This window comes from Zophobas morio, unplaced genomic scaffold (assembly GCF_036711695.1).
Source record: "Zophobas morio isolate AGI-343-1 ecotype UQ-CSIRO unplaced genomic scaffold, CSIRO_AGI_Zmor_V1 ptg000076l, whole genome shotgun sequence".
In the NCBI taxonomy this organism is placed as follows: domain Eukaryota; kingdom Metazoa; phylum Arthropoda; class Insecta; order Coleoptera; family Tenebrionidae; genus Zophobas; species Zophobas morio.
Window position 1 is genome coordinate 3,189,663 of NW_026972181.1, and position 21,002 is coordinate 3,210,664.

The 21,002-nt window shown below is 38.8% G+C and overlaps 2 protein-coding genes across 2 annotated transcripts in view; one reads left to right on the forward strand and one right to left on the reverse strand.

The window, feature by feature from the left end:
• The window catches only part of LOC135143863 (uncharacterized), a 418,109-nt gene that overhangs the window by 340,445 nt on the left and 56,662 nt on the right, over positions 1 to 21,002 (reverse strand). The gene's annotated exons all lie outside the window — the stretch shown is intronic.
• On the forward strand, positions 12,558 to 13,309 carry LOC135143777 (uncharacterized). The gene is made up of 3 exons (XM_064075715.1): positions 12,558 to 12,723; positions 12,774 to 13,050; positions 13,104 to 13,309. The coding sequence occupies exons 1-3, from the start codon at positions 12,622 to 12,624 to the stop codon at positions 13,307 to 13,309; spliced, it is 585 nt and encodes a 194-aa protein (XP_063931785.1). The 5' UTR covers positions 12,558 to 12,621.

Below are 21,002 nucleotides of genomic sequence, written 5' to 3' on the forward strand. Positions count from 1 at the left end.
TCTCACTTCTTGCATTGTTCATTCACTTGTCAGTCCCTTGAGTTACAAAAAAAATATCTTGTTGGCGACCATAGTGTTGGAAATTCACGATAGATGGGGAAATTTCCAAACTATGCGCGCTTTGTTGGATCCCGGTAGCCAGGCGTCTTTTATTGAGAGTGCCAGTCTCAATAAATTGGGTCTACTCAAAACCAGATCGACAGTATCGATTTCTGGAGTAGGCCAAATTATAACCAATGCATCATACATCACATCTACGCAGATGTACTTCCACGTATTTGCGGCAAGCTCCCGGCATCACCAATAGACCCATCACAATCTCAGTTCTCTCAGGAGCTGGATCTCGCGGATCCCAGCTGGTACAAACCGGGTTCCATTGATGTGTTGTTGGGGGCAGACGTATATTCGGCGATTGTCTGCAACCACATGGTGGACCATTCCGCAACACCCGCCATGGTTAAAACTATGTTTGGGTGGGCTTTGCTGGGTCCGATTCAATCCATGTCGTTACCATCTATGGAGGCATTACATATATCGCTCCAGCCCTCATTGAACGATGAAGTACAAAAATTTTGGTCCGTCGAAAAAGTCCCATTCAGGACAATTGTTGCACCATCTGACTCACAAGCTGAGGCAATCTTTAGACAGAGTATTTTTCGAGACCCGGGTGGTAGATTTGGCGTCGCGCTCCCATTTAAAACCGACGTAGTACCTAGTTTTGTAGACTCTAAAGCTATAGCAGATAGACGACTTCTTGCTCTTGAACGTCGTTTAAGTAAACAACCCGACATTCGAGCACTGTATTTGGACTTCATGCGTGATTATTTGACGTCCAATCACATGTCTTTACTCACGGACGAATTCTCTGAGGGTGATTCGTTTTATATCCCTCATCATGGGATAATCAAACCCGAAGGGAATCTGAATAAGATTCGCGTAGTGTTCGACGCCAGTTGCAAGGCGTCTAATAATACTTCCTTAGACGACACAATTCTCATTGGCCCCAAACTGCAGGCAGACATTGCCCAATTATTGTTAGTTTTTCGAATGAAACCGGTTGCCTTTACCTGCGACATTCGTCAGATGTACAGACAAATCTTGATTGCTCCCGAACATCGACGTTTTCAATTAATCCGTTTTCGATTCGACGCGTCGGACCCAATCCAATCGTACCAGTTAAATACCGTTACGTATGGAGTTGCTTCTGCCCCTTTTTTGGCTATCCGGACCCTGCTGCACTTGGCAGACCTGGGCCACTTACAGTTCCCTTTGGCTTCCAAGGCATTGAGAGAAAATCTTTACGTCGACGATCTTGTCTGTTGTTCTGAGTCACTAGAAGAGGCAACGGAATTAAAGTCACAGTTAATTCAGTTATTGTCTTCAGCGTGTTTCGAGCTGAGAAAGTGGGCTAGCAATTGTGTGGAATTGTTGGAGGATGTTCCCGAGGGCCACAAGCAGCTACAATCTTCCAATTTTGATAAGGATTTGCGAGTCGCCTTAAAGGTACTAGGTTTACAATGGGATGCTGCATGTGATCACTTTTCATTCTCCGTAAAACCCAATGATTTACCTTGCACAAAAAGGAACATTCTGTCGGAAATTGCTCGGATCTATGATCCTCTCGGATTCTTATGTCCTGTCTCGTTTTTGGCAAAATATATTATACAGTTGCTCTGGAAGGCCGGTGTTGACTGGGATCAAGAGGTTCCGATACCGATTAGTCAATTGTGGAATAATCTAAAAGAGCAATTTCCCACTCTATCATCTGTAAAGATACCACGCCACGTACCACTCGTTGTCACATCGGACTGTCAGTTACATGGGTTTTGTGACGCATCTGAAAGAGGATACGGTTGTGTAATTTACCTGAGAACAATTACACAGGGCATACCAACAATTCGGTTGTTGATTGCGAAATCCAAAGTCGCGCCTTTGAAATGTGTCTCCATTCCTAGGCTGGAGTTGTGTGGAGCAGTACTGCTGGCCAAATTGATTGATTTTGTTAAAAATGCACTGGAAAGCACAGTGAATTTCAGTCGCATATTTGCCTGGACGGATTCGTCTATCGTGTTGTCGTGGATCCGTTCTTCACCTAGTCGTTGGAAGGTGTTTGTAGCCAATAGAGTTTCTTACATTCACGATCGATTACTACCTAGTTGGTGGAGACACGTACCTACTTCCGATAACCCCGCTGACGTAACATCACGCGGGCTCTTGCCGGAGGATTTTGTCTCAAGCTCCTTATGGTGGGCGGGCCCGTCATTCTTGAAACTTCGCGAACAGTACTGGCCTCAAGAATCACCTGTGGGGTCAGTCGACACAGACTTAGAAATTCGCAAGATCGAGCTATTTGTTGCTCAAACCAAAGAGCCTACTATTGGTGAAACGTTGGTCTGTCGGTTTTCCTCGCTTAGGAAAATACAAAGAATTGTTGCTTATTGCCGGAGAGCGGTGCGAAAGGAGAAAGGTTCTTCATTGTCGCTGACGGCGGCAGAACTCTTTGAGTCACTTTTGTACCTCATAAGCGAGGTTCAAAAAACTGTCTTTGCTCAAGAATTGTCAAGGCTTCAAAAAAGAGAGCCCTGTTCTAAAAGATTGTTAAATTTGTCACCTTTTGTGGACGAGAAGGGAATTTTACGCGTAGGTGGGCGGCTTCGTCATTCAACTTTGCCGTCGGCTTCTAAATTTCCGGCCTTACTTCCGAGCAAACATCACCTTACAGATTTGTTGATTCGTCAAATTCATGAAGATAATTTTCATTGTGGCATAAATAGAACCATGTACTTATCTCGTCAAATTGTGTGGATTCTGTCCCCTCGGCGTACAGTTCGACGTGTGCTGTCCTCTTGCGTTCGGTGTTTTAAAGTTCATCCTTTATCTGCACAGCCAAAAATGGGCGATCTACCCGCCATGCGAGTATCCGAGTCAAAACCCTTTAGTTGCGTTGGTGTAGATTACGGTGGACCCTTTTCAGTCTCGGTTGCTAGGATTAGAGGAGCATCTGTGATAAAGGCGTATTTGTGCTTATTCATCTGCTTCGCCACCAAGGCGGTACACTTGGAAGTGGCATCTAGTTTGTCCACGGATGCATTTATCGCGGCACTTCGTCGTTTTGTTAGTCGCCGTGGTCGATGTACACACATATTTAGTGATTGTGGGACCAATTTTTCCGAGGCAAATCGCGAGTTTGTGAAGACGATGAGAACAGCGGCCGAATCATAGTTGATTCAATGGACTTTTAATCCCCCCGCGGCACCTCACTTTGGAGGCATTTGGGAGAGTGGGATTAAGTCGGTTAAGACCCATCTATCTAGAGTAGTTGGCACCCAGATCATGTCTCTAGAAGAGTTCAACACATTGATAATCCAAATTGAGGCAATGCTCAACTCGCGTCCTCTCTGTAATATGAGCTCCGACCCAAACGATTTGGCTCCCTTAACCCCGGGTCATTTTCTTACCATGGAGCCACTCACATCGCCTCCAAACCCCGACCTATCTCATTTGAAAATTTCAAGGTTGTCTCGATGGCAACTAGTGCAGCATATGCAACAAGTATTTTGGCGTAGGTGGAAAAACGAGTACCTTCATAGCTTGTATCAGCGCGGCAAATGGGCAGTCTCCAAGCATGTAGACAATGTCGAAATAGGTACGGTAGTCCTCATCAAGGTTGATAATACGCCTCCCTTGCAGTGGAGGATGGGTCGCATCGTGGAGTTATTCCCTGGAACTGACTATATCGTTCGCGTTGCCACGGTTAAAACCAGTCACGGGACGATGAAACGGCCCCTTGTCAAATTGTGTCCGTTGCCCAACCAATAATACCAATGTCGAATCTTTAAAACCTGTTGTATATATATTAGTTTTAGTTGTTCTTTTTTTTTGTCTTTTTTTTTCCTTTCTGCTTAGTTAATTTTAGTATTTGTAGCTCATTGCAAGCGTGACTTGTAAATAAAATACTGGATCCGTATTTTGGTGGGCGGTATGTTTCGTACATATGTTTATGGTTGCGAAAGATAGGCAAGCAGCAATTCCCGTCCACCCCCTTATTGCCTACCCTTAACTACCACCCGCCGATAATCCCCACCCACACAAGAAAGAAGCCGCCCTCTAGGAGAAGAAAATTTAAAAATATATGTAACGAATTTTCATCGTTGTTCGTTAACCGTCGAAGTGAGAACATCTCGTGGCGGCCCGTTGTTATTGTTATTGTTGTTTCATTTTCGTTGATGCAAGAGGCCCCAGCGCCTTTTCTTCGTATCTACAAAAGGCCCAGGTGCCTTCAATCAAGAGAAATTGTCGAGGAAGATCGTTGCAATTAGGGTGAGTCCGTTGTCCATTTTCCGCATATTGTTGTTTGCTTATATGACTTGCGTCGTAAACAGAAATTATATTTAATAAAGTCGCAAATTCGTAAAAGTGATGCTGAGGGGCCAATTCCAAGTTGGCGGCGCAATCACTGGTGCAGCGCAACTTTGTAATGCTAATTTGGGTATCAAATGCTGGTTGCTAGGGGTGACGGAATCAACAAAGGCAGTTGTGTATAATTTTCCATTGAAATTTGCACCATGGAGTTGCGGCACCTCTAGTAGGCAGTGCAAGTTGGCGCAATTTTTCTCTAAAAAGTGCGTTTGTTTATTCCGTCACCCCTAGCAACCAGCATTTGATACCCAAATTAGCATTATAAAGTTGCGCTGCAACAGTGACTTTCCCCACCAACTTGGAATTAGCCCCTGATTCCAGTTTTTCGCTATGTACAGTAACGATAGATTGCTACAAGATGTTCAAATTTTTATATTCGTTAATTTAATATGATGCCTACGATATGCGGTGTTGAATATGTACGTTTTTCTGTATAAAAATGTTAAAAACATTTTTCTTTTAGAACATGGGAAAGAAAAGAAGTGAACAAGAAATTGCAACTATTATAAATACTTTGAAAAATTTCTCGAAGGCATCATTATTTAATGAAAATAACCACACATGCACACATAAAAATTATGCGATTTGGGTCAAATTATCAACACAGCTTTTAGAGAATGGAGATTCTGTTAGTAGTTTGAGCGCATATTCAATAGTTGCGAAAAATTATTATGGTGTTTGGGATATTTTGAACATCCCCAAAATACTTAGAAATTGAGCCAGAAATGTGTGACGAAAACTTTTCGTCCCCAACATCATCTTTAGGGTCGATAACATCTCGTGATACTGACAATGATGACGATCATACTGATCATCTGAGCAATAAACTTCACTTTACCTGTATTTTGACTGAACAAGAGTACAAATCATTCGATACTCAAAACCGTCACATCAAACGTCTTGATAAATCCAATAGTAAATCGGCACACAAATCGAGAAATCGACTCATAACTTGGAATAAAACGATATGGACATACGTTCTAAACAGAAAAATACTTTCGACGACTAACTTATCATGTATCTTCATTTTTAAAAGACATAAAATAACAGAATGTGGACCAGTATATGCAAGAATATCAGCATACTGTAAACAATGTAATTGTCAACTAAGAGGAACAATACTGGACCATCCCCAACCAAACAAAGAAGTTAAAGTAGAATTGACATTGACAGGAAATTATACAATAACTCACTCTGCTCAAATTAAAAGGCCGTTTAGCGGCCTACCGAGAAACGAAACAACAAGAAAGATGATACATGAGGGTTACTCTGCTAGTAATATTCGCAATACGATGGCAAATGAGCTAATGCAATGTGGAGACAATGAACCATCTGATTTACCTAGACTTGGTAGTTTGAGAACTGCTCTATTCCAAGCTGTTAAAAATGACTGTCTACATTTATATGTAGACAGTTATTTTTAGGCTAACATAGGGTTTATACCCTATAATAGCGTTGTATAAATACAGGGGTAGTGAAGAATTTACGTCAATAATACACAATATGGGATATTTCCATTTTTTGTTTATTTTTGGAGCAAAAACCAGACACATGTTTATAAAGAATATTCGAAAAATGGAAGCAATAGAATATTTTTTGATTCCACAGGAAGTATTGTTAAAAAAATTGAATATCCAGATAACTCAAAATCCAACCAAATTTTTTTATATGATATTGTAATAAGACCGCAAAAAGATGTACAGTTTTCAGTCGGTTCGATGTTAAGTGCAAGTCACAATACTCTGTCGATCGCTAACTTTCTCAGAACTTGGTTGCAGGCTGTTGGTACTGTTCTTCGTGAAGTTGTTACCGACATGGGTTTGGCTCTGATGTACTCATGTGCACAGGTATTTACAGGACACAGTTCACTCCAGTAATATCTGAATGTCTGCGATGATTTATTAATTAATAAAAATTTGGAATCAGCTGTACCAAAATATTTCCTCCTCAATGATGTAGCACACGTTATGAAAATAGTGTCTGGATGGAAATCTCTACAAAAGCAATACCGATTAACTAGAATCTTTTATTTAAAGTGTATTGGTCAAATTATACAAACCGACTGCATTTTGGATTTAGAAAATCTTTTGGAAGCTTTATTTGTGGTAGCTTTGTCAGATACACAAGGCGAGTGCGATGGTCACGACACAACCTGTGATGTTAAAAAAAGGTATTTGCAAAGAAAAATTGCAACTGGATCCACAGAGATAATAAACATGGCTGATAAATTGGTTGTTGATTTTGAAGAAGAAATAATGCAGAATGATGGCATTTGTTCATCATTTAGAGAATGGGAGGAAAATATTGCAAAAAGAGCAGAAACAGTTGTAAATATACCTGGAGAAATTGGAGATATAGAGAACCAACAAGTTCTTCCGGAATTTATAACTGACTTTTTAAAATTATCTCATTTAATTCCGCTGTGGACGGCAGTTATGTGTTATTTTCCTTTTTATTCAAACTCCCCAAGAATTGCCAGTTCTACAAGCGTCGAATCAAATTTTAACCCCATAAAAAACAGGGTATTTCGACATAAAAAACTACCCATCCGCATTGTTATAAGGACTTTTACTTTCTAGGCGCATCCCTTAAGTGGGGGTTGGGCATCCCCACCATTTTAAAAAAAGTTGTTATGTAGTTGTAAGTTTAGAGACGAGTCGTTGTCACAGTTAGTACAAGATACGAACTGTAATAAAGTGTTCGTGACGTAAACGTTGTGTGTTTATTAAGACTGAGCCCCATTAGCTCAGTCCGTAACAACTGAGCCCCATTAGCTCAGTGTCGTGGCTGCGCTGAACCCCGCTTGTTCGGCGCGATATTTTGATACGAGAAATAGAATCAAACGATAGCAAACATTGGTCCTTCGAGCCGGATCGCATTCGGCAATTAATTAAATCGAATAAGACGACGACGACGACGACGACGAGGAGGCATCAGAAAGTGCAGCAGCCAGAAGTTCACGACGCATCGAGAGAGGACTGCAGGGGAGCTAAAGGTAGGCTTTTATACTTGCTAATATTACGTGTGCATTTCCTCGAGTCCGCGAATTAAGTCAAGATGAGTGAAAAGGAAATAAAGGAACTGACTCACCGACGAGGTCAGATTAAGGGTACGGTTTCGCGGATTCAAACATTCGTGGATAATTTTAAGGCTAGTGATAACGTTCACTTATTAAAAACACGATTACCTAATTTACGCAATGCATTCAATCAATTCGAGGAGGTTCAATCGAAACTAGAACTAATATTGCCTGAAACCGCCGCGTTAGAACAGGAAGTAGAACGTGATGATTTTGAGAATAAATATTATCAGTTGGAAGCAACAATGGCTAGCCTTCTCGAAAAAGCGCAATCAACTACGTCAAGCACTGGCGAATCAGCTAGCGATAGTAATAAGTCCGAGACGCGAATTAATCCAGTTAAATTGCCCACGCTAGATTTACCCATTTTTAGCGGAATTTATCTCGAATGGATTTCATTTGCGGACAGGTTTAATTCTCTGATACATAGTAGTAATCTTTATATCGAGGTGGAGAAATTCCACTATTTAAAATAGATAGAAGCAGTTTCAGTTTCGGCCGCGAATTATAGTATCGCTTGGGACCTATTAAAAGCGCGTTTTGATAACAAGCGACTTATTGTTTACGAACATATTATGGCAATCATCAACTCGCCTGTCCTCATTAAAAATTCGTATACAGCGATGCGCAAACTAGTGGACGATATTACAATTAATATGGCTGCATTAAAAAATCTAGGTTTAGAAACGGAAAAATGGGAGACTTTAATAATTGTAATTATAGAGTTAAAATTTGACTTTTTCACAAAAAAGGAATGGGAAGCAACCTTAAATAAGGAGTTGCCGAAACTAAGCGAACTTATAGAGTTTTTGAACAAAAGAACCCAGTTACTTGAGGCGCTTAATGTTTCCGATCAGGTGCATATTCGAAATCATTACCAATCCAAGTCGAAACCACGGGGTAATCAATCGAAAAAATTTACATCTTGCAATGCGTCTGTTACAATGGATAAAAAATTCACCATATAGTGTTTCTTATGCAAAGGTTCGCACGCGTTATACCAATGTTCCGATTTTCTAAATTTGTCCGTAGCGGAAAGAATTAATAAAATAAGAGATTTAAAACTGTGCCTGAACTGTATGAAATCGAAACATAGTGCAGAAAATTGTAAGGCGAATTCTTGTAGGTACATACCGTCAATTCCTGATTACATTTAAACCCTAGAGTCGAGGAGCAACCAATAATTGAACCGAGTACATCAAATTTGGTGGGTCACGTTAGCATAAAACAGCAATTAGTACTATTGGTCACAGTACAAGTATTAGTACGTACAAATAATCAACAATGCGTTAAATGTCGAGCATTTTTAGACATGGGGTCATAATCCTGCTTTATTAGTCAATCCTTAAGTATAAGGTTAGGATTAAAGATCAATTCGAGTAAGGGCGACATAACCGGGATTAGTGGCACAAAAAGTACAGCGAATGGGGAAACCGTCATTCATTTTAAATCTACGTATAACTGCTGCAATTATTCTGTAAATTGTTAAATTGTTCCCCAAATAACCGGAAATATACCTGCAGTTTCTTTCAATAAGGAACCGCTGCAAATTCCGCCCGGTATGCAATTAGCTGATCCTTCTTTTCATCAGTCGGGAAAAGTGAATATTTTATTAGGGGCAAATGTATTTTGGCGAATTATTGGGTCTGGTCAAATAAAAACCCACAATAACGAAATTCATTTACAACAAACTTCCTTGGGATGGTTGGTTGTAGGTACCCTAAACCAGGCAATAAATACCAGTACAAACCGACCCATTTCCTGAAATTTGTCGTTAAGGGCTTTAGACCAAAGGGTCCGACAGTTTTGGGAAATAGATCAATGGCCTGCCGAGAACAATAAGGAACTTTCTCAAGAGGAAAACATGTGCGAATAACATTTTTCGAATAACCATAAACGAGACAATATGGGCAAGTTCATAAAAAATTTGTGTTTTAAGTCAACACCGGAACAATTAGGTACAAACGAACGTATAGCTAAAAAACGCATACAGCATCTTTGGAAAATAAAACTGGGTTGGGACGAGGATATTCCATTAGAGTTGGCAGTAGTATGGACTAGGTTATTGACGGAACTGAATCTATTAAATAATTTTAGAATACCGCGTGTAGTGATCGACGAATTTCCTCATAAAAGTTTAGAGATTCATGGCTTCTGTGACGCGTCACAGGAAGCATTCGGGGCATGTTTGTACGTTCGTACGACTGGAGCTTGCGGTACTATTTCGACACATTTGTTATGTGCGAAGTCGCGTGTTGCGCCGCTAAAAACGGTTACAATACCGAGGTTAGAGTTGTCAGCCGCAGTATTACTATCAAAATTAGTTGATTCGGTCAAGGGTAACTTAAGAATACCAATTGATAACATATTTTATTGGTCCGACTCCACAATAGTTCTGGCATGGCTGTCCCATTCGCCGTCGAATTTAAACACCTTTGTTGCCAATCGCGTCGAAGAAATCCAAAGATTGACCAACATTTCAAATTGGCGTCACGTGAGTTCTGAAGATAACCCCGCCGACGTTATTTCCCGAGGTAGTTTTCCTAGTGAGCTAATAAACCGTACACTTTGGTTTAAAGGCCCAGAATGGTTGTCTAAAGGTGAAAAATACTGGCCTACATATAATCTAAATGTAGCCGAATTACCGGAGTTGCGAAAATTATCGTTTGTTAGTACCATAAAGGAGGACGAACTTTTAGCAAAATTTTCATTTTTTCTAAAATTGCAACGAGTCGTAGCTACCTGTTTCAGATTTGCATACAATTGTACACATCCGCGTGATAAAATTACGAAAACCCTTACGGCCACTGAACTAACCAAGGCTACCCTTGCGATTGTAAAAAGGTTGCAAAATTTATGTTTCACATACGAAATTTCAGATTTGAAAAATACCGGGTTTGTATGTAAAAATAGCAGACTGAAGACGTTAAATCCGTTTTTTGATGGTGATGGTTTAATTAGAGTAGGTGGGTGTTTACGAAGGGCAGATATTCCATACGAACAAAAACATTCGATCGTACTACCGAATCATAATGTGAGAAAATTAATTATACATTATGAACACGAAAGATTATGTCATGCCGGGTCATTAGCGACTTTAGCGTCAATACGCACTAGATTTTGGCCATTGTCAGGTAGGGATCAGGTACGACAGGTTACCCGAAAATGTTTTACCTGTGCAAGGATGAAACCGTTGGAGGTAAATCCAATAATGGGTAATTTACCTGGTGCTAGATTAATGCCGGGAAAAATATTTCGCAATACGGGAGTTGATTACGCAGGTCCCATCTTAATTAAGGATGGTAAGACAAAAAACAGAAGGCTGGTTAAGGCATATATTGCGCTTTTCATTTGTTTTACCACCAAGGCAATCCATTTAGAACTAGTTAGCGATTTAACTTCCGCGACGTTTTTGGGCGCGTTGAAACGATTTATCGCGCGACGTGGTATGCCCGAAAACATATATTCGGACAATGGCTCGAATTTCGTAGGAGCGAATCGCGAGTTATCGACATTGTTTGAATCTAGCGAGTTTGGAGACAAAATTATTACGTATTAATCAACCAATAACATCAACTGGCACTTTATACCGGCTAGAGCCCCCCATTTTGGCGGATTATGGGAGGCCGGGGTAAAATCTACAAAATTCCACTTAAAAAGAGTGTTAAGTCATGCACATATGACTTTCGAGGAAATGTACACTGTATTGGCGGGTATAGAAGCATGCTTAAACTCGCGACCCTTATGTCCACTCAGTGATGATCCTAACGACCTAGAGGTTCTCACACCGGGGCATTTTTTGGTTGGGGCTCCGTTAACCTCCATACCGTGACCACAATACGTCGACATCAACGTAAATCGATTGTCCAGATGGCAGCGGGTCACGCAGATTCAACAACATTTCTGGCAGCGATGGGCTAAGGAGTACCTTTGTCAACTTCAGGAGAGGACAAAATGGCAGCAGGACGAATTTCCTAGGTTGGATCCAGGCACCTTGGTGCTTCTAAAGGACAGCACACCGCCGCTGACCTGGAGAAGAGGACGTGTTGTTGCCGTACATCCAGGAGACGATGGCTGCGTGAGGGTGGTCCCCGTGAAATTAGGCAAAGAGGTTGTCCGCAGAGCCGCAAGAACCTTGTGTGTGTTACCCGGTAGTGTTATGGGCAATTAAACGTATCAGTGATCATAGTGTAGTGTACGACCCGTACGACCAGGATTATTGAACCTATAGTTCAATGCGGGCCGGGATGTTATAAGGACTTTTACTTTCTAGGCGCATCCCTTAAGTGGGGGTTGGGCATCCCCACCATTTTAAAAAATGTTGTTATGTAGTTGTAAGTTTAGAGACGAGTCGTTGTCACAGTCAGTACAAGATACGAACTGTAATAAAGTGTTCGTGACGTAAACGTTCTGTGTTTATTAAGACTGAGCCCCATTAGCTCAGTCCGTAACAACTGAGCCCCATTAGCTCAGTCCTTAACAACTGAGCCCCATTAGCTCAGTGTCGTGGCTGCGCTGAACCCCACTTGTTCGGCGCGATATTTTGATACGAGAAATCGAATCAAACCATAGCAAACACGCATTGAAAAGTATCAAGTGACAGAATACATTCGAAATACTTTAGGATATACAAAAACTATCTTTTATTATTGTAAGGTACGTTTTATTGTCTGCAACAACTATTCCTTATTTATCAATAAATTTTAGAGCCAGAAGAAGAATTCGTAAAGCAGTCAAGCAACAAGTTAATTGAAGAAAAATTATCCGAGACAGGGGTCTATTCTGTATTTTATCTGTTAAAATTTAAAGCCCGTTAAAAATTTAATTTTTAGAGGTCCTCTAAAAAAAATAACGGAATCTGATATTCTATATCGTAATATTTTAGATGGCAACTAAAACTGTGGCATTTTAGAGGGTCCCTTAAATTTCCTTCGTTTCCACATGGCAACAACGCACTTTTAGTATAAAATTACGTATATCTAGGAACCTGTGGCGTAGTGACAAACAATTTATTTGTCAAAAATATAAAATCGAAAATGTCGCGTTCGGCTAGAGCCACAAAAAAGCAAAAAGAGTTTATTATTAACTTCTTAAGTGAACATAAAGTGTTACTGGGAGGGAAAATGAATCCTCTTAATTTAGCGAAAACAAATAAATTGTGGGAGGAACTGACTAAAGCCGTAAATGAGCGTGGCCCTCCAAAAACTATAAAGCAATGGAAAGAGGTAAGTATGTTTTCAATATAAAGCAATTTTAACCTTCTTTACTGTCGTAGAGCATCAGTGAAATGAAAACAAATGTCCGTAGACGAGCTAGGGATGTCCGATACGGCACAACTGGCACGGGTGGTGGTTCAGGTGTAAAACCTTTATCAGAGTTAGAAGAACGTCTTATTGCACTTCTGTCACATTTGACCGTGGAAGGAGATGCCCTGCCGGAGGCTGGAGTGCCTGTCAGTAAAGAACTGAACATTGAGCAAATGCCGGTATTTATAATGGATGATGAACATTTGGAAGACAATAATGAAAACCCTTTGAATGATGATATGACAGGTATCCATCCGAATTACTGAAAATGTTTTGTTACAATTTTAAATAAATTTCAGGCGGAGATAACATACCAACAGACAGGTCTAATATGAAAGGAGTGCAAAGCAAGACAATAATAAAGCGAAAAATGTTAAATCAAAGTAAGGGTGCTCTTGAACTACACGATAAAACACTTAGACAACTGGCCCAGTCAAATTACAGATTAGCACAAGCTATCCAAGCTTTGGCAGGGGCCCTTAATAGAATGACACACAAATTATGAAGTGTAACATTTATTATAGAAGTAGATATTAGGAGTATTAATAAGAAGAATAAAATTATTGATTTAAGTAAAAAAACGCTGTACTATTTGATTTCGTACTTCTTCCCCTCTTCTGTGCCAGTTGCCATCTCTCATTACAATTTCATTGAAGTCATCTTCCTCGTCTTCTTCAATTATCTCGTTTTCACGTAAATTGTCGTTATAATGCTGGGCAATATTATGGAGTACACCGCAACTGTAAATAATTTTTCCTGCAACAGTGGGCCTATAATTTAAGACCCGATGTTTTAGCAGACAACGAAATCTGGATTTCAGGACACCATTTAATCTCTCGATCACATTTCTGGCTCTAATAAAATGATAATTATAGCGTGATTCTGGGCTATTTTCTTCGGGATTTTCAAATGGTGTTATTAAAAAAGGTTGAAGGGGGTAACCAGAATCTCCGATAAGCAAAGAATCGTCTCCTCGAAGATATAAATTTTGTAAAGTGGTTTTTATGTTTGATGCTTGCCAAATAGCGGAGTCATGCGTGGAACCAGGAAACCTGGCATTTAGACCCAGAATTTTTAAGTTGCTGGATACAATAATTTGGCAGTTAATACTGTAGAAGCCTTTTCTACAGTAGTATGGTAAAGCTGGATAATTTTCGGGAGGTGCAATAATTGCTACATGAGTACAGTCGATTGCGCCCAAACATCGGGGAAAATGGAAATTTTCGTAAAACTCTCGCTTGAAGTTATTTCTTTCATTTTCCGTTGCAGGAAAAACAATCCATTCATGTAGCAGATATTGGTTTACAATATTCGTAACTTCGTTTATACATCGACTCATGCTCGATTGACTTATGGCAAAATGATATCCCTGACCAGCGCTCAACTGATAACTACCTGTGGCATAAAAATGTAATGTTGCCAAAATTTTTATATGAGAGGGTATTCCAGTGGGTCTTCGTGGCTGTCTCATGTGTTCACTGATCATGTTTACAACTGCCAAAGCTGTATCCTTATTAAAACGAAACAATCTTCTGAACACATTTTCGGGTATTTGAAAAGGATTGCTCAAATCTCGAATTTGTCTTTGATGTAATCGAAATTCAGCACTATTACAAATATTTAACTTAAAAAACGAATTAAACGAAATTTCGATACGTACTTTGCTTCATTTTGTATTATCTCTTCGTATAACATTTCACCCAAAACGTCAAAAAAAGCCATTTTGATATCCGTTAAAAATTAAAGGGTACAGTAAACACTCCTCTTAAAATCAATGTAATAGCGGCAGAAATTAACGGGTTCCACTAAAATTTTAACAGAAATGTACGTTACAGAATACCACAAATAATTTAGAGGCCCTTAAATTTTTAACGGGCTTTAAATTTTAACAGATAAAAGGCAGAATAGACCCCACAGTAAGTGAATTTAGTGTTGATTTTCATAAATTTTAATAATTATTTTTTTAAGTAGAAATTACAGAAGAGTCTAAAGAGGAATCCTTGCTGCAAACAACCAACATAAGTAAGAAAATTAAATTATTTTCTTTGCAATAATAAGTTAGTACTGATATCGAGATTTTCTTATGCCCATTTGCACCACACATTTAATCAACTGATTAACATTATGTTTTACATAATTTGACAAATTAGTTTGCAAATCATTAAAACATTATATGTACAATTTAAATTTTACCTTCATACTGAAATATTTTTGATAATTTTTAGTATATTTGTGTTAAAAACATGTGTGTGATATAAATAAAACCTAGAAATAATTTATTAAAAAATACTTATAATTATTATCTTTTACCAAAATTATTTTTTAGTGGGCAACAATGACAGCACTTCGCTCTTTGATTCTTGCTGTTCATCGTGCCAGTTACCCGTAAATAATAGTTACTACACTTGCCACAACTGTCAAGCAAATTTACATAAAAATATTAATTGCTTTGCGGAATACGAAACAACGATTTTGTGTAGAGGATCTTATAAAATTGGCATCAAGGACACGGCCTTCTTCGAATCGATAGCAGAAGAAAATTGGAGGGGAAAAAATCTTCAATCCAAGAAACGTCCACGGTCAAATTCACCCACAGTTTACTTAAAGGAATAAGATATCTATTTCGTCTAGCTTAAATTTTTTTTTTTTTTATCTAACCCTCCAATTATGTTTAAGACCGTGCCTCCGGTTCAGTCAGACGTTCGGGATCACCACGTCTGTGACCCTCACACGTGTGTGGAAAAAGGGGATAAAGTGCCAAAAAAACCACCAGCGCCACTCAGTAGCATTTCGTACTCCTAATCGATCAGTTCGATAAAACATCTCTGCGTGTCGTTTCGTGTCGTAATTACTTTCGTTGTACTTGTTATCGCTGTGTGTACTAGTGCCTACACGGTACTCATTTCGTCGCTACTCATCCCCTTCATCGTCATATCGCTGACACACGCATCACCAGGTAAGTCGTAACTTATTGGAGGCAATTATTTTTCATATTTAATACATTTTCGCGAACATTTTATTGGTCTTTCGAGCCGGATTTATTCCGCAAAAATTTCAAATTGCAAACCCACCAAGTTACGTCCATCGATCGTTATCGCCATCGTAATTAGTTTTGCCAACATACTCTTCGTTTTATCGCCCATCGTTTTTCGTTTTGTCGCTTTATCGTTTTACCCTTTCTCGTTACTCGTTCTTGTTATTTGCACTTTATCGTAGATTCTTGCTCATTGAACAATTATGGCCACTATGGATAAAGACGTGATTAGTGCTAGGCAAATTTTAAAACGGCTCAAAATCGTAGCCAGTGTCGAATTCGAGAATTTATCCTGTCCGGAGTCGCAAGCCAACATTGTCGCCACCTTTGGGTGGGCGGAAGAACTTCGATCCGATTCGCGCCGTTTATTTTCGAATTATCTTGTGGACAAAGAAGAGAAGGAATTGTTCGAAGAAATCTAAAATTTGCAGATTGAGATCGACAGCGTTTTTTTGAAGTTAAAAGCAACGTATGTGAGAGTTCAACAAGTTTTAGAAACGGCTAAACCTGTGCCGGTGCTAAACCCCACAATAGTTTCGGCTCCCACTTCGGTGCATTCGAATATTAAATTGGCACCAATTAATTTGATGAGATTTGATGGAAACCTAAAAACGTGGCCAAATTTTCGTGATTTGTACAAAGTCTCGGTCCATACAAATCCTAATTATTCGGATATTGAAAAATTTCATGTGTTAATAACACACCTCTCGGGCAAACCGTTGTCCATCGCTAAATCGCTCTCGATAAGTGACTGGCGGACTATCGCGAACGTTAGTAAAGTGATTTCTGACTCTCCACAAGCTCTTCGGGCGCTCGTGAATTGTTTCACCGAGAATTTAGCGACGCTAAACCAAATACGAGACTCACTTACCGACGGTAGTGACAACCTGGGGAAGACCAATTTCGGAACTCATTAGACTTTTGGGACTTTACCCTATTTAATTGGCTTTTACAAAAAATTGACCCATCTACTCGAAAACGCTTCGAAATTGAAAACAGTACCACAGAGCTGCCGACATTCGATATGCTGAAGGAGTTTGTGTTGCGCCGGTGTAGGGCTCTGGAGGTAGACGGATCCACCCATCATGTACAAAAAACATTCCCGCGGACAGCGCAATTTGAAACTTTTCGCAGTGGAGCTCCTCATGTCTTCGCTACTTCCGCGGAACGGCTAAAAGGGGTTTGTTGGATGTGTAAATGTGGGCATTCAATGTATCAATGCCCCAATTCCCTGGAAAAATCGCCCCAAGAGCGTTATGATATCGTCAAAGATAAGATAATCTGCTTCAATTGCTTAAGATCTGTCCACTTGCTGAAGGACGTATGTCGAAAATGCCACGTTCGTCATCATACGTTATTACATTTTGAGCCCGCGAGACGCACAAACAGTTTCATGCAACTGACAAGTGATACGTCTACAAGCTAACCACCATCATCATCATGATCGAACTTATGACTGGCTAAACCCACCTCAGTCCACATGTCGCTGCAGTCGATGTCCGGCAACGTACTCCTTGCCAGAGTGTTAGTAGGAATTTATGATAACCTGGGCGAATTACATCTACTTCGTGCTTTACTGGATAGTGGTAGTCAACCATCTTTTATCACCGAAAGATGTCAGCGACGACTCGGACTCACCTCAATGTCAACTTCGATGCCAATAATCGGTTTGAACGGCATGTCTTCCCAATCATCCAAGCTGACAGCTTGCACACCCTGGCCACATTTTAAAGAAATCCCACAAATTACATTTGACGCCATTATAGTTCCAAAAATCTGTAATCAATTGCCATCAATTTCTTTGTCAGTAAGTACGTGGAAACATATTGAAAATTTGCAATTAGCTGATCCAAACTTTCACAAGTCGTCAAGGGTCGAGATACTTCTCGGCGCGGATATCTTCGCCAAAATATTTGTTAGTAATAAGCGAAGCGGCAATCCATTAGAACTGTGGTATATAGAGTAGGTAGTTGCATAGTTGTGGGCGCACGAAGTGCGGACCATGCGTTACAGTAGAACAGAGCATGATGGCCGTCGACAGTAGCGTTATTAAGTTATAGAAGTTGTGTTTCTTTTTATTGTACATATCGCGGGTAATAAACAAGGCAAAGAAACTATCGAGTTTTATTAAGAAACACTACAAGAACTATACGCCTTCCAAACAAGTTTCGGTTGGATCATTTTGGACAATTGCAAGAGTCCAAACATCGGCCCACAGCATTCGTTATTCTCTTCGATCGCGCCTTCACCTTGTTTAGACACAATTATCGGCGATTTTGGGAAGTCAAGGAAGTACCTGACGTTCAAACGCAATCTTCAGAGGACGTACAGTGCGAAGAACATTTCATGAACAACTATCAGCGTACCGAGTCGGGTCGATTTGTTGTAGCGCTACCGTTCAAAGGTCCTGAGCCACAGTTTACGAATTCGCGGGAAGTTGCGGAGAGACGGTTCCTCAATCTGGAACGGCGCTTAAACGCTTTAAACATTATAATGATTTGTTTTTTTTTGTCCTTCCTTTTATTACATTTATATGAGTAAATTTTGTTCGGTTTAGAATGCTAATTATTTTGTTCTTTTGTATTAATATCGTTGACTGTAATTGCTGCAACCGCTAATAATAATTTTGTCCTTCTTTTTATTACATGCATACAAGTATAATTTTGTTCGGTTTAGAATGCTAATTATTTTGTTCTTTTGTATTAATTTTATTGCTCTGTAATTGGTTTTGTAAAAACTGTTGGGCAATAAACGCTATTATTATTATTATTATGCTGAGCGACTCTACAGACCCGTGCCGCGGGCGTAAAATCACGAAAAAGCCCGTGCGCTTGTCGGGCTTAAGAGTACGCAATCTGCTTCTATAAGTACCGTGTCCGGCCTAAGAGCAGTTCGTCTTTACAGGGGGAAATTGCCGTCGTATCCTCGAAAAGATTTCACCAAATTCGGGCTTAAGCTCCCGACAAACAGATGGGGACTCTATGCATTTTGGGAAAAGAAATTCAACTGATTTCTAAATGAAAAATTACTGGCTGCATAACTCAATGCTTCAATTTTGCCGAACGGAAAACTTTTTCGAATCCATAATTCAGAGCAACACTGCTAAGGCTTGTGAATCAATCAAACACTTCTTATACCCGAAACATGGATAAGAGAATTTTTGAGGTTAGAACTGCACATTTACCTTAATTTATTCTCCTGTTAAACCAAGGTGTGCAACTTTCATAAATTCAAAAATAGTACATAAGCGAGAAACATTTTTCCAAAAATACGGAACTGTTACTTAAAAAACATCATTTTTAACGAATACAATTTACTATTCAAAAAACTTATATTTGTTTATAAATTGATTTTTTTGTTAGTTTCATTTTTCTCCAGTAATTAATTTTTCACTCACATTGTTACTGTCAAAATCATTTATGATTTAATTTACTTTGGGTTCAGCGAACAATGTTTTTATAGATAAACTTGATTTCTTCTTTTGACTTTTGAAGTTAATATAAATGGAAACCTATTTTTTAGCTTTTCAGTTAAATGATTGTTTCGACAAATTCTAAAATAGTAAATATACGTATAATTGTAACAAAAACGTACTAACTAGAATAATTTATTAGAAACTAATAAATGAAATATTCTCAATTCACACATATTAGTGGCTACATTTTTTGTATTTTTTGAATATTACTTCGATGATTCACCACTCAAGATGCTGCTTCAAAAATTTTATTAAACAGGAAATAAATTGCAGTCATTATAATTATTTAAACTTTAAATACAACTCATATCGTGGGTCCGTTATCCTTTTCATATATATCCCATCATCAAAAACAATACAACAAGAAAAATAAACCAAGAAGCTGTTTTGGGAATACGCTTGTCGGAGAGGAGTACATTTACAGTATGCTGTTAAATTGGAGAATACATGATTTAAAAACAGTACAAAACTCTAAAAACTACTACTAGATTTGGTCATCTTATCTAAAAGAAGTTTCTTAGGCCCGAAAGCATGGATAACGTCAAAAATTTTGTGATAAGATTATTTAAGAGTTTTTGTTTGGTTTTGTCAAAATGATTTTAAAATCTTGCTAAAAACAATGCGAAACTTAATTTCCCTACTTTCGTTTATTGATTCTCGAGTTAATCAAATGTTCTGAATTTAAGAAGAATATTTCCCTAAACGCGATTTGTTTTTACCAAAATTACCAGGGTTCAAATCGAATTCTCGTTAATTAAAAAGTATGTGGAATAAATACGTAAATTTGAAAAACAGTTTCCTTTATTTTGCAATAAATGTTTTCTAACAAACTGTTCAACTAAAAAGCACAATAAGATTTTGACTTCAAGGGCAAAATTTAATATTCGTCCCTAAAAAGAAGCGCGATATTTTGTTAAGTAATAAATTACACATCAAAAATGGAAACGTATCATTACGTGCTTATCCCCGAAACGCCTCTAAGAGAAGTCTCTTAGGCGCGAAGGCAGAGATAAAGTCAAAAATTTGGAGGTTAAGTTATTAGAATTCACGTTTGGTATTACCAAAAAGGTGTTGCAATTTCGCATTCATGTTACAAACTGTAATACGAAACTTAAATTGCAGATTTTACGTTCACTTATTCTCAAGTTAACTGCACGTTTTGAAATTAAAGAAGTATTTTTTTCCATATGACATGTTCCGTCATTACCAAAATTTTAATAGTTAACTCAACAAAATTAATTTTTCTGAATATCCTACCACTTTCTAGAATGGATGCGTAAATTTCAGACACTGTTTTCGTTGTTTTGTGACAAATTTTTGTAATGAATCATAAAAATTAAATTTTCAGTAAGAACTTGACTTCCAAAGCAAAATATAATATTCATTCCTAAAAGGAAGCGGAATATTTTGTTATGTAATAATCATTTATGCATCAAAGATAAAATCGTATCATGACGTGCTTATCCCCGAAACGCCTCTAAGAGAAGTCTCTTAGGCCCGAAATCAGAGATAAAGTCAAAAATTTGGAGGTTATGTTATTAGAATTCTCGTTTGGTTTTACCAAAAAGGTGTTGCAATTTTGCATTCCTATTACAAACTGTAATGCGAAACTTAAGTTGCAGATTTTACGTTTACTTATTCTCAAGTAAACTGCACGTTTAGAAATTAAACAAGCATTTTTTTCCATAT

Excerpts from the sequence above, each read along its gene's own strand:
- LOC135143777 (XM_064075715.1), top strand. The coding sequence starts at position 12,622 with ATGAATCCTCTTAATTTAGCGAAAACAAATAAATTGTGGGAGGAACTG. Across the intron at positions 12,724-12,773 it reads CTATAAAGCAATGGAAAGAG|AGCATCAGTGAAATGAAAAC; the intron begins GTAAGTATGTTT and ends TTACTGTCGTAG. Across the intron at positions 13,051-13,103 it reads TTTGAATGATGATATGACAG|GCGGAGATAACATACCAACA; the intron begins GTATCCATCCGA and ends AATAAATTTCAG.